Source organism: Macaca thibetana, chromosome 7, assembly GCF_024542745.1.
Source record: "Macaca thibetana thibetana isolate TM-01 chromosome 7, ASM2454274v1, whole genome shotgun sequence".
Lineage (NCBI taxonomy): Eukaryota > Metazoa > Chordata > Mammalia > Primates > Cercopithecidae > Macaca > Macaca thibetana.
In genome coordinates, this window is record NC_065584.1 from 100076904 (window position 1) to 100091416 (window position 14513).

Here is a 14513-nt window from a genome sequence, read left to right on the forward strand (position 1 = left end):
TAAGCAAGATCAATGGTTATTCACTTTATTTTTTTCTAGGAAAAATACCCTAAAAAAAGCTTTACCAATACTTACCTAATGACTATTAAGTAGTCTTATTATTCTTTCAACAAGAATCCTGTTCCCTGTATCCAATATGTATGGAAGAGTTAGAGAAATCAGAATACTGTTAGTTTCAGTATACCTTTCCAATATGATATTTTTGACAAAATATTTTATTGTGTGATGTGCTTCTCTAATAACTTTTTTGTTGTTGGTTTTTGAGAAAGGGTCCCAGTCTGTCACCCAGGATGGAGTGAGTACGGTGGTGCAATCTCGGCTCACTGCAACCTCCACCTCCCAGGCTCAATTTCTCCTCCTGCCTCAACCACCTGAGTAGCCGGGACTACAGGCGTGCACCACCATACCTGGCTAATTTTTATGGTTTTTGTTTGTTTGTTTGTTTGTATTGTTTTTTCGTAGAGACAGAGTTTCACCATCTTGCCCAGACAGGTCTCAAACTCCTGAGCTCAAGGGATCTGCCTGCCCCAGCCTCCCAAAGTACTGGGATTACAGGCGTGGACCACCATTTCCAACCGTATTATGTGATATACTTTTAAATACAGTTTTGTCAAAACTTTGTGGCTATAGATTAGCTCTTTCCAAAAATGGGAAATGACTACCATATAACCTAATTGGTAAAGCCAGTCTTTACTGCTAAATTAGACTTCTTTTCTTTGTGGGTTTTGTTTTGTTTTGTTTTTGTTTTTGTTTTTGTTTTGGAGATGAGGTCTTACTCTCACTATGTTGCCCAGGCTGGTCTTGAACTCCGGGGCTTAAGTGATCTTCTTGCCCTAGCCTCCTGAGTAGCTGGGACTACAGGCACATACCACCATGCCTGGCTGACTTCATTTTTCTTTTCTTTTGAGTGGGGGGAGGGGAGGATGGAGTTTTGCTCTTATCACCAAGGCTGGAGTGCAGTGGCTCACTGCAACCTCCACCTCCTGGGTTCAAGTGATTCTCCTGTCTCAGCCTCCCGAGTAGCTGGGATTACAGGCTCCTGCCACCACGCCCAGCTAATTTTTTGTATTTCTGGTAGAGACGGAGTTTTGCCATGTTGGGCAGGCTGGTCTTGAACTCCTGACCTCAGGTGATCTGCCCGCCTCTGCCTGCCAAAGTGCTGGGATTAGGCGTGAGCCACTGCACCTGGCCTCATTTTTCAATTCACATTAACTATTTAGTATACATCACATGACAACTATTGTCAATTCCAAAAGCAGCAAGCTGAGCTCTAGTTGACTTTGTTTCCTCACACAACACTTTGAAAAGACATGAGTTTGACACCTCAAACATGATAATATGTACCATTTTAATGGTAATATCCAGCAGAACGTTAGACAAGAAACAATAGAATCTAACTTTTAAGAAAACTTTATTAAAATGTAATTCACACACTATAAAATTCATCCATTTAAAGAGTACAATTTAGTAGGTTGGTTTTTTTCTGTATTTTCACAGAATTGTACAACCATCCCCAATATCTAAGTTGAGAGGATGGGGAGCAGCTGCTATTTTCACAGAATTGTACAACCATCCCTAATATCTAAGTTTAGGGCATTTTTATCACCCCAGCAAGAAACCTGGTATCCATTAGCAGCTGCTCCCCATCCTCTCCCTCTTGTTTGTGCCTGGCTTCTTTCACTAAGCATAGTTTTCAAGGGTCATCCATGTTGGTGCATTGGTCAGTACTTCATTCATTTTTATAGCTGAATAATATTCCAGTGTATGAGTGTTTTGCATTTTATTTATCCATTCATCAGTTGATGGGAACTGTCTGTAACTAGATATTTGGTAATTCCAAACATCTTATTTTCCAACAGGCAGAATAAGATTTGTTACATGTAATAAACTCCAAGGGTCTATTAACTTTTTCATTATAACAAATTGTGTAAATATTGCTTTTAGTTAGTTACCCACAGTCCTTTTGCAGAAGAGATAGTTGTCTTGGTTTTAATTGGATTTGTGATCTACAACTTTATGTTCTAATCTCATGTCATTTTTATTATTTTTAGTAAAAGTAATTTGTTTGACTAAATTAACTGGTAAACAATTCTGAGCTTTTTCAATTGTGTCTACAAATTTTAAGAAATTCAGATCATATGCCAGATGTTTTTAGTAACAGCTTTGTTGTGGTATAACCCACATACCATACAATTCCCATATTTAAAAAGTACAATTCAAAGTTTTTAGTATATTCAGAATTGTACAACCATTGCCAGAGTTTTAGAACATTTCATCACCCTCCAAAAACACCCAAACCCATTACAGTTCAATCTCCTTTTCCCCTCACATCTCCACCCTGCCAGCCCTAGGCAACCACTAATCTACTTTCTATGTATAGATTTGCCTACTCTGGGTATCTTGTGTAAACAGAATCAGAATCATCCAATATGTGATCTTTTGTGACTGTCTACTTAATATAATGTTTTCATGGTTTATTAGTGAATAATATTCCATTGTATATGTATATGACATTTTATTCATCAGTTGATATTGGGTTATTTCCATTTTTATTTTTTACTATTATGAATAATGCTAGTATAATCATACATGTATAAATTTTTGTGTGGACATATGTTTTCATTTTTCTTAGGTATATACACCAGGAGTGAAATTATTGGGTCATATAGTAACTCGATGTTTAACGTTTTCCTTTTTTTTTTTTTTGAGACGGAGTCTCACTCTAACCCAGGCTGGAGTGCAGTGGTGCAATCTTGGCTTACCACAACCTCCGCCTCCCCAGTTCAAGTGATTCTTCTGCCTCAGCCTCCTGAGTAGCTGGTACTACAGGTGTGCACCACCACACCCGGCTAATTTTTGTGTTTTTAGTAGAGATGGGGGTTTCCCCATATTGGCCAGGCTGGTCTCAAACTCCTGACCTCGTGATCCGCCCGCCTCGGCCTCCCAAAGTGCTGGAATTACAGGCATAAGCCACCGTGCCTGGCCTATGTTTAACCTTTTAAAGAACTGTCACACTGTTTTCCAAAGTGGCTGTGCCATTTTACATTTTCACTAGTGATGTACGAGGGTTCCACTTTTTTCATATCCTCCCCAATGCTTGTTTTTGTCTCTCTTTTTGACCCAAAGATTTTTTTAAATTAATAAAACACTTTTCTGAAAATAAAGTGTATTTTTTTAATGTGGGAAAAAGCAATAAGGCCATTGTTGTGCCTAGTCACAATAGCATTCCTATCGGTGGGGAGACTCATGCACCATTTCCAAATCGAGTCAAATAAATTTTAAGATTTTCTTTATCATTTGTATTCCTAGACAGTTCTTAAATCTACTACCTTTTTTGCCACAGTCTGCTATACATTCTTCCTTTTCAAGCACTAAAAGGACTCTAGGTGTTTTTTGCAAAGAAATGCTGTCATAAGAGAAGTGGTATCAAAGTATTTTTTAATGGTAGTCTCAAAGACTTTCAGGGTAATGCATTCTGTGATTATAGAGATGAAAGAAACAACATCATGAAGTGAAGGCCATCTTCATTCCCACCGCCTTATTCTCAGTATATCTGAATTCAGAACATCCTAATAAGGGCCAAAATACTTTGTTCCTAGTTACTCTTCACCCTTAACAGAAATAAGTAAAACACCTAAAGATATGAGGCCCTCCTACCAAGGATTTCTAGTGCTTTAATTAAAGAAAATTTCACCTACACCCATACTATATTTCAATTTGCTTTGTTTGGTGTCCTGGAGGTTTTTACATCCTGGAACAGTGCACAGTGGTAAAATTCAGAATGGATGAAAAGTAGGATTGGTTTGTTTGTTTTCAGAAAGTGAGACAATTGTAAAAGGGAAAAATGGGAAAGGTGAAACAAGCAGGATGTCTTCTTTCTTTCTTTCTTTCTTTCTTTCTTTCTTTCTTTCTTTCTTTCTTTCTTTCTTTCTTTCTTTCTTTCTTTCTTTCTTTCTTTCTGTCTTTCTTTCTTTCTGTCTGTCTTTCTTTCTTTCTGTCTTTCTTTCTTTCTTGACAGAGTCTCGCTCTGTTGCCCAGGCTGGAATGCAGTGGCGTGATGTCGGCTCACTGCAACCTCCGCCTCTCGGGTTCAAGGGATTCTCCTGCCTCAGCCTCCTGAGTAGCTGGGATTACAGGCATGTGCCACCATGCCTGGCCAGTTTTTGTATTTTTAGTAGAGACAGGGTTTCACCATGTTGGTTAGGCTGGTTTCGAACTCCTGATCTTGTCATCCGCCCGCCTTGGCCTCCCAAAGTGCTGGGATTACAGGCGTGAGCTACCGCGCCCAGCCAGGATGTCTTTTTTTTTTAAATAGAGACAGGAGTCTCACTTTATTGCCCAACTGGTCTTTAACTGCTGCGCACAAGTGATCCTCTTGCCTTTGCCTTCCAAAATGTTGAGATTGTTGATGTGAGCCACCGCCCCTGGCCAGGATGTCTTGTCTGTGGGAGCATTCTCAGATCAGTCTTAGGGAAAAGGACAGCCAGCCCTTCGTATCCACAGTTTCTGCATCTGCAGATTCACCCAACTGTATATCAAACGCATTTGAAAGAAAAATAGTTTCTGAAAGTTTCAAAATGCAAGATTCGAATTTGCTGAGCACCAAGTGCTATGCTGTGTCCACATGAATGAAGGGATGTGTAGGCATACTCTGCTGTATCCTGCCGCCATGACAGAAGAAAAGTGTTACATAATTACTGACAGTACAGTGTAGCAACTATTTAGATGGCATTTATTTAATACATTGTATTGAGTATTATAAGTAATCTAGAGATGGTTTAAAATATACAGGAGGATGTGCATAGGTTATATACATATACTACACCATTTTATATCAGGGACTTGAGCATCCTTGGATTTATGTATCCGAGGAGGCCCTAGAACCAATCCCCCGTGGGAAACCAAGGGATGCGAAAATTGAGGGTCTGAATTTGTTTAAGACTATCTTTGCTCATGTATACACAGAAAGTCTTTGTGAACCCCTAGGAATGTATGCTTCCCAATTTTAGACCACTGGTCTAAAAAGATATTGAAATGTGGTTTAGAACTCTGAAAAGAGGTCTAAGGTGAGGGCAAAAGCTGGGACACATGGGACTGAAATTTGGGTGCTGTTTAAGGCAGTGAGAGTGCTGAAGGAGATGATGGAAGAGAAGAGAAGAGAGCCAGATGTCTGTGGGGTGATTCTCACTTAAGGAGTGAGCAAAGGAAGAAGAGGTGGAAGTGGAGAAACCAGAGATGCAAGGGAGAAAATCCCATGGGAATATAAAGTTTTAAGACATAATAGAGAATTTTCACTAAGGGTAGCCAACAATGTAGAATACAGGCCAGGCGCGGTGGCTCACAACTGTAATTCCAGCACTTTGGGAGGCTGAGGTGGGAGGATCACCTGAGGTCAAGAGTTCAAGACCAGCCTGACCAACATGGTGAAACCCCATTTCTACTAAAAATATGAAATATTAGATGGGCGTGGTGGTGAGTGCCTGTCGTCCCAGCTGCTCAGGAGGCTGAGGCAGGAGAATTGCTTGAACCTGGGAGGCAGAGGTTGCAGTGAGCCGATATCATGCCACTGCACCCCAGCCTGGGGGACAGAGTGAGACGGTCTCAAAAAAAAAAAAAAAGGTAGAATACAGAGAGGCCAGAGAGACTGAAGTCTGAAAGAAGACCCATCTTTGCATATACCAAATGCAGCAAGATCACTGCTGCCTATTGTGTGGGCCCATCTAGTTGGATTTAGATGCAAAAACAGAAAGCCAGTGGTTTTATTCCTCATCATTTCTTCCTCTGATCCTGTATATAGGCAGCCCCCGCGACACAGGTTACTGCAGTTTATGATCTTTTCTTCTGTCTACCCAGGCATGGAGATGTCTTTGTGCTCTATCCTTACCATGTTCCACAGTGTTCTCTCTCCTCCTGTGGGTTGGATATAGTTGAAATGTGGAGCAGTGGAGGTACCTGGAGGGCAGGACCCTATAACAATTCTGTCACCTTTCTTTAGTTTTAAAAGCCTTGGAAAAAATTTGGTAGAATTGTAGAGGCAAAATTGAGAATAGAAAATAATGATAATTGAAATTGAATGTGTAGTTAGTTGGTTGGGAACATAAGTATCTTCTGAGAAACTTGCCATTGGAGGAAAAGAGACAAGTTGATTAGAAGATAGATCAACAGAGGCTTTTGTTGGAAAGGGTGGTCCTAGAACATATTCAGAGACAGAAGAAAAATTCACAGAACAGACTGAAAATACAAAAGAGGAGATAATGGAGAGAACAAGCTCACTGAGGAAGTGGGAGGGAGGAAATGGGACAAGAATAGTAGATCAGAGGAAGAGGAGGAGCCCATCTGTCTCAGAGTTAGCCACATTTTATTTGGGGTCAAGAACAAAAATAAAGTGACCATGATCAGTAGGGCTTTAGCAACTTCTGCTGTCCTGCAGTTAGCTCTTTATATATCCCAGGGGTGTCCAATCTTTTGGCTTCCCTGGGCCATATTGGAAGAAGAAGGATAGTCTTGGACCACACATAAAATACACTAACTGGCTGGGTGCGGTGGCTCACACCTGTAATTCCAGCACTTTGAGAGGCCGAGGTGGGCAGATCACCTGAGGTCAGGAGTTCGAGATGAGTCTGGCCAACATGGTGAAACCCCGTCTCTACTAAAAATAACAAAAATTAGCTGAGCGTGGTGGCGGGCACCTGTAATCCCAGCTACTCAGGAGGCTGAGGCAGGAGAAGTGCTTGAATCCAGGAGATGGAGGTCGTAGTGAGCTGGGATTGCACCCTTGCAGTCCAGCCTGGGTGACAAGTGCAAGACTCCCTCTCAAAAAAATAATAATAATACACTAACAGTAACAATAGCTGATGAGCTTTATTAAAAAATTGCAAAAAATCTCACTGTTTTAAGGGAGCTTATGAATTTGTGTTGGGCCACATTCAAAACTACCCTGGGCTGCATGTGGCCTGCGGGCTGCGGGTTGGATGAGCTTGAGTACCTGGTCAAAATTTGGGAATATTGATGGCCTAAAAATACGTATATTTCCAGCCGGGTGCGTTGGCTCACGCCTGTAATCCCAGCACTTTGGGAGGGCAAGGCGGGTGGATCACGAGGTCAGGAGATCAAGACCATCCTGGCTAACACAGTGAAACCCCGTCTCTACTAAAAATAAAAAATTAGCCAGGTGTAGTGGCGGGCGCCTGTCGGTCCCAGCTACTTGGGAGGCTGAGGCAGGAGAATGGCTTCAACCCGGGAGGTGGAGCTTGCAGTGAGCCGAGATCGCCCCACTGCACTCCAGCCTGGGCCAAAGAGTGAGACTCCGTTTCAAAAAAAAAAAAGTATATTTCTTGTATGAGTTCCTTAATATTTTAAATAATATTCTAACCATCTCTGCTTATAGTCAGCCTCATCTTGGAGTCAAGAGACTGGGCTCCTGCTTACTTTGTCTTTTCTATGTGTTTTCTCTTCTACAATCCTAATTTTTTGTCATCTAGTCCCATAAACATTCCCTCTTTATCACCATTCTTTTCTTTAACCCTTAGCCTAACTTCCATTTCAGTGTTCTATTATGTAAGCTGCTAATGACAGTATTCAACTGAAGACTACTTGATAGGCTGGGCCCGGTGGCTCATGCCTGTAATCCCAGCACTTTGGGAGGCTGAGGCGGGTGGATTGCTTGAGGTCAGGAGTTCGAGACCAGCCTGGCCAACACAGTGAAACTCTGTCTCTACTAAAAATACAAAAATTAACCGGGCGCGATGGCGGGCATCCGTAATCCCAGCTACTTGGGAGGCTGAGGCAGGAGAATGGCTTGAACCCAGAAGGCAGAGGTTGTAGTGAGCCAAGATCGCGCCACTGTACTCCAGCCTGGGTGACAGAGTGAGACTGTCTCAAAAAAAAAAAAAAAAAAAAAAAACTACTTGATATTAGCTTGGGCTGCTATGACAGAATACTGTAGACTGGGTGGCTCAAACAAAAATTTATTTCTTATGGTTCTGAAAGCCAGGAAGTCCAAGATCAAGATGCTGGCAGATCCCATGTCAGATGAGGTCCCTCTTCCTGGTTTGTAAATGGCAGTATTCTCTTTGTATACTCACATATGAGGGTGGGGAGAGCCAGCGAGGTCTCTGCTTATTTTTGAGCACTTACCTCATTCATAACTCCACCTCTCATGACCTAATTATCTCCCAAAGGCTCCAACTCCTAATACTATCACATTGGGGGTTAGGATTTTAGGGGGACACATGTAGTCTATAACAATACCGAAAGTTATACTTTCTCATAATAACTAAATTTTATGTTTGGGACTTTTTTAGGTTTAGCATGAGCTTTAACAGACATAATCTGAAATACTATGTATTACCGAAAAAGCCTAAAAAGGTGGCATTTGACTGCCTAGAATGGATCAGAAAACACTACCCATGTGAGTACAGCCATGTGATTAACTGTCTAGAAGTAACAAATAAATGTCTTTTTAGTACCACAATAGGATATATAAAATTGCATATTAAACATTCCTTTTTGCATTATGACAGCACTAACTTGCTATTTATAGAGCAGACTATTGCAACTCTCTCAATTCTGGAAATTGTAAAATCTCATTTGGTTTGATAACAAGAAATTCTAACAAAAATATATTAAATACTCCCTCCTGCACACGTGTATTATAACTTTTGGTTTCAATGTCTTTCCTGAGGCTTCAATCAGTGTTTGAATTATACAGCTTTTTGTTTTAGTTCCTTGTCCCAAGCCTGCCTGCCTTTGAGTTTTACTAACTAAAATGAGATTCTGAATTCATAGTAGTTTTCCATGTAACCCCCTTTCCACTTTTCCATGGAGAATATTTTTGGTATTTCTATTTTATTTTTTAGAAATTAATATACATGTTTGTGTGGACAAATCAGTCAGTAGAGATCCACCAAGAAAAAGTCAGTGATTTCCCTGCTCAGGCCCACCTCTCCCAGGCAGCTAATGTCAGTAGCTTCACGTGTATATCTAGACCTTTGGCTCAGTCACAGAGAGATGACTTTTCCTTTAATATCTTTTAATTTCCATTTCTAAAAACAACACACATGGCCAGGCGTGGTGGCTCACGCCTGTAATCCCAGCACTTTGGGAGGCCAAGATGGGAGGATCACAAGGTCAGGAGATCGAGACCAACCTGGTTAACACAGTGAAACCCCGTCTGTACTAAAAATACAAAAAAACTAACCGCGTGTAGTGGCGGGCCCTTGTAGTCCCAGCTACTCAGCTGAAGCGAGAGCATGGCATGAACCTGGGAGGCGGAGATTGCAGTGAGCCGAGATCACGCCACTGCACTCCAGCCTGGGTGATAGGGTGAGACTCCGTCTCAAAAAAAAAAAAAACCACACACACACACATAATAATAAATATAATACATGCTCATTAAAGAAAATTTAGATGGCCAGGCACTGTGGCTCACACCTGTAATCTCAGCATTTTGGGAGGCCAAGGTGGGTGGATCACTTGAGGTCAGGATTTCAAGACCAGCCTGGCCAAAATGGTGAAACCCCACCTCTATAAAAATTAGCCAGGCATGGTGGCACACACCTGTAGTTCCAGCTATTCTGGAGGCTGAGGCAGAAGAACTGCTTGAACCCGGGAGGCAGAGGTTGCAGTGAGCTGAGATCGTGCCACTGCACTCCAGCCTGGGCGACAGAGCAAGACTGTCTCAAAAAACAAAAAAGAAAATTTAGAAAACAACAAAAAGAAGAAACAAAAGACAAACATCATTCAATGAGCAAAATCACTGTTATCATGTTATTATTAATTTCCAGTATTAATCTACTTTATATCATGAGCATTTTCCCATGTCTTTTAAAAATTTAGAAAACACTTGATAGTTATAGTATATTTTATTTCACAGTTCCCTTTACTTATTTCCCTAATGTTGCTATTAAAATCTTTGTGATTTTTAAAGTTTGAAGTTTTGCAAGGATGGCTTTTTTTTTTTTTTTTTTTTTTTTTTTTTTTTTTTTTGAGGCTGAGTCTCACTCTATCTCCAGGCTGGAGTACAGTGGTACAATCTTGGCTCTCTGCAACCTCTGCCTCCTAGGTTCAAGTGATTCTCCTGCCTCAGCCTCCTGACTAACTGGGATTACAGGCGCCCACCACCACACCTGGCTAATTTTTTTTGTATTTTTAACAGAGATAGGGTTTTGCCATGTTGGCCAGGCTGGTCTTGAACTCCTGACCTCAAATGATCTGCCCTCCTTGGCCTCCCAAAGTGCTGGGATTACAGGCATGAGCCACCTCGCCCGACCAAGGGTGGCTTTTTGATGCCCACATGTATCTAGTGTGAAGTAGAACCCAGAGTTCGTCCAGGTCCAACTCACGTGTCATTAGCAGCAACAGGATGAAAAGCCACATCTCATTTCCAGTGCACATGAATTCCTTGCTTGAATTATTCACGTGTGTGGTCTTCCAGCAGTATAAGAACACTATGGGAGATCTATTTATGGTTCATGTATTTCTAAAAACATAGTGTAAATTGTGTTGTTGTTTATGTTAAAAATTCTTGTTTCTCAGTACTCTTGGTTTCTTGGCAGATGACTCAGGGATAATTTACTGCCTCTCCAGGCGAGAATGTGACACCATGGCCGACACATTACAGAGAGATGGGCTCGCTGCTCTTGCTTACCATGCTGGCCTCAGTGATTCTGCCAGAGATGAAGTGCAGCAGAAGTGGATTAATCAGGATGGCTGTCAGGTAACATTTTTAAAGATAAACAAATAATAGAAATAATATTTTATAGCATATAACCAAACATGCATGTGTAGAATGCAAACTTTTACCTTGAAGGTAGTAAACATCAAAATAAGACTGAAATTTAAAAACGGATTTTCCTTTGATACTTCTAAAGTTGCTTTTTCTTTCATAAAAAAGTATTGCTTGAGATATAATTCACATATCATAAAATTTATCCTTTCAAAGCAAATAAGTTAGTACTTTTTACTATATTTGCAAAGTTGTACAATCATCATCACTATCTAATTCCAGAATTTTTGATCACCATAAAAAGAAACCTCATACCCACTCGCTTCCCCCACCCCCTAATGCCTGGAAACCACGAATCTACTAACTACTACTAACCTGTTTCTAGAGTTTATTACTCTGTACATTGCATGTAAATAGAATCATACAATATGTAGTCTTTGTAACTTTTCTTTTTTTTTTTTTTCCGGAGACAGAGTTTCACTCTGTCTCCCAGACTGCAGTGCAGTGGAGGACTCTCAACTTACTTCTACCTCCACCTCCCAGGTTCAAATGATTCTCCTGCCTCAGCCTCCTGAGTAGATGGAATTACAGACACGCACCACCATGCCCGGCTAATTTTTGTATTTAATATTTTTAGTGGAGACAGGATTTTGCCATGTTGGCCAGGCTGATCTCGAACTCGAGGCCTCAAGTGATCCACCTGCCTCAGCCTCCCAAATTGCTGGGATTATAGGCACAAGCCACCTTGCCTAGTCTGTTTGCTTTTATTTAGCATAAGTTTTTCAAGATTTATTCATATTTTAGCATATATAAGTACTTCATACCTTTTTATGGTCAGATCATATTCTGTTATATGGATATAACACAGTTTGTTTATCTACTCATCAGCTGGTTAGACATTTGGCTTGTTTCTTTCTTTTTTTTTTTTTTTTTTTTTTTTTTTTTTGAGACAAGGTCTTACTCTTTCATTCAGAGCTGGAGTGCAGTGGCATGACCTCTGCTTACTCCAGACCATACCTCAAACAATCCTTCCATTTCTCAAGTTGCTAGGACCACAGGTGCACCACTATGCCCAGCTAATTTTTTTTATTTTTTGTATAAACGAGGTCTCCCTGTGTTGTCCAGCCTGGTCTTGAACTCCTGGACTCAAGTGATACTCCTGCCTCAACCTACCAAATTGCTGCAATTATAGGTGTGAGCCACCATCCCCGGTGTGTTTCTGCTTCTTGACTACTACTATGGCTTTGTGAGCATTCATGTACAAGTTTTTCCATGGACATATGCTTTCAGTTCTCTTGGGTAGACACCTGGGAGTGGACTTGCTGGGTCAAATGGCAACTCTTTAACTTTTAGAGGAACTGTCAAACTGCTTTTCCAAGTGGCTCTGCAGTTCTGCATTCTCACCAGCAATGTATGAGGTGCCAGTGTCTCCACATCTTCGCCAATATTTTTAACTGTCCAGCTTTTTTAATGTGTTCATCCTTGTGGGTGGGAAATGGCATCTCTTTGTGGGGTTTTTTTCTTTTTTGAGACAGAGTCTTGCTCTGTCACCCAGGCTGGAGTGCAGTGGCGCGATCTTGGCTCACTGCAACTTCCACCTCCCAATTCAAGCAATTCTCCTACTTCAACCTCCCAAGTAGCCAGGACTACAGGCATGTGCCACCACACCCAGCTAATTTTTGTATTTTTAGTAGAGATGGGATTTCACCATATTGGCCAGGCTGGTTGCAAACTCCTGACCTCATGATCCGCCCACCTCAGCCTCCCAAAGTGCTGGGATTACAGGTGTGAGCCACCGTGCCTGGCCCTCTTTGTGGTTTTGATTTGCATTTCCCTAGTAACTAACAATATTGGGCATCTGTTTCTGAGATGAGAAATTTTCCATCACCCAGGTGGGTGGGGAGGAAATACTGAGAATACTTTAGGCATCTCTTATTGTGATGAATGCCAGCCTTGGATAGATCCCTCTAAATGTAAGGATGAATTTGAGCAAAACAACTAATAATTACTTGAAGCCAATGAAAAGTTTTGGTGTAGGAAAAAGTATTTACTTTGAAGATTCAGAGGAAAAATATCTCTCAAAATTGTTTTCTCTGGGAAAACAAAATTTTAGAGGATATCAGTTTAGTATCCTGAGAAAGATATAAGAAGACTTGAAATACATGAACTAGCAACAACTTCCATAAGAAGATCGCAGGGTGAGATGAAGGGAGAAATAAAAATCCAGTTTATGGCCAGGTGCAGTGGCCCACGTCTGTAATCCCAGCACTTTGAGAGGCCAATGTGGACGGATCACCTGAGATCAGGAGTTTGAGACCAGCCTGGCCACTATGGTGAAACCCTTTCTCTACTAAAAATGCAAAAATTAGCCAGATGAGGTAGTGGGCATCTGTAGTCCCAGCTACTCGGGAGGCTGAGGCAGGAGAATCACTTGAACGTAGCAGCCGGAGGTTGCAGTGAGCTGAGATCATGCCACTGTACTCCAGCCTAGGAAACAGAAACGAGACTCCATCTCAAAAAAAAAAAGAAAGAAAAATTCGGTTTATCCAAATAAGAAAAACAAAACTAAGAGCAGAATTATATATTAAGACACAAATGGAATGACTCAGTGGAGACAATAGAATCAGTGATGTAGTGAATAACTTGAGAATGCAAGGGAAAAAAGAGATTAAAAGGGGATGGGGGTAGAAATTATCTTTGTTGACAAAAGGAGGTAAGGATTCAGCCTAAGAACAGTGAGTGTACCCAAGCAAGAAAGCAGGATAATTGAAACAGATAAGTGCGTTATAAATAAATACATAACAAATATATAACAAAAATAATAGAAGACTGTCTTCAGAATTGGAAGAAGGAAGACTGGGACTGAAGAATTTCATACCCAGCTCATTATGAAAGGTCATTTTCAGATATGCAAAAAGTTCAGAAATATATCACTGATTTGTCTTCACTGAAATACTGATTTCAGTCTTCCCAAATTAGTTTATATTTTAACCCAAATGCCAGTGTTTCCGCCCCCCCCCCCCCCGGCCCCCCCACCGTTTGATAAACTTTTTCTAAAGTTTGCCTGGAAGAATATTCAAATGAAAATAAGAGTTTGGAAAAACAAAACAAAACAACTAATAACACAGGAACACTAGTTTGCAATACATTATAGGCAGATCAGTGGGACAGAACTGACCAGAAAACATGTAAAACAATATATGATAAGGAAAAAGTTTTCAGGAAAGGGCCAGGCATGGTAGTTCACACCTGTAATCCCAGCACTTTGGGAGGCCAAGGTGGGAAGATCACTTGAGCCTAGGAGTTCGCTACCAGCCCAAGCAATGTGGTGAAACCCTGTTTCTACAAAAAAAACACAAAAATTAGCCTGGCATACTGGTGCACACCTGTAGTCCCAGCTACTCGGGAGGCTGAGGCAGGAGAATCGCTTGAACCCTGGAGGTGGAGGTTGCGGTGAGCCAAAATCGCGCCACTGCATTCCAGCCTGGGCAACAGACTGAGACTCTCTCAAAAAAAAAAAAAATGATTTTTTTCAAGTGCTTTAAATTGTTATATATAGTATAAATAATCTACAGTGGAGATATACATATAACTTTGATGAAAAATATGGTTTAAAAATAGGGGTTTATAAAAATCTAATTATTTCTGCTCTCAGACTAATTAATCCTTACAGTCAGAATATAATATTAGCCTACACCAGCTCGACAGACTTGATCTTGTTAGATTCATGAGAATCTAACAAATAGAATAAAACTTGGCCATTATTCTTCACAAAGAATGATGTGGT

General features: G+C 40.9%; 1 protein-coding gene across 4 annotated transcripts in view; it reads left to right on the forward strand.

Moving 5' to 3' along the window:
- BLM (BLM RecQ like helicase) overlaps positions 1 to 14513 on the forward strand; it is a 106648-nt gene that overhangs the window by 62787 nt on the left and 29348 nt on the right. For all 4 annotated transcript variants that reach the window (XM_050798031.1, XM_050798030.1, XM_050798032.1 and 1 more), the window contains 2 exons: positions 8304 to 8410; positions 10557 to 10717. In XM_050798031.1, the coding sequence (XP_050653988.1) occupies positions 8304 to 8410; positions 10557 to 10717 (268 nt within the window). The remainder of the gene's footprint in view (positions 1 to 8303; positions 8411 to 10556; positions 10718 to 14513) is intronic.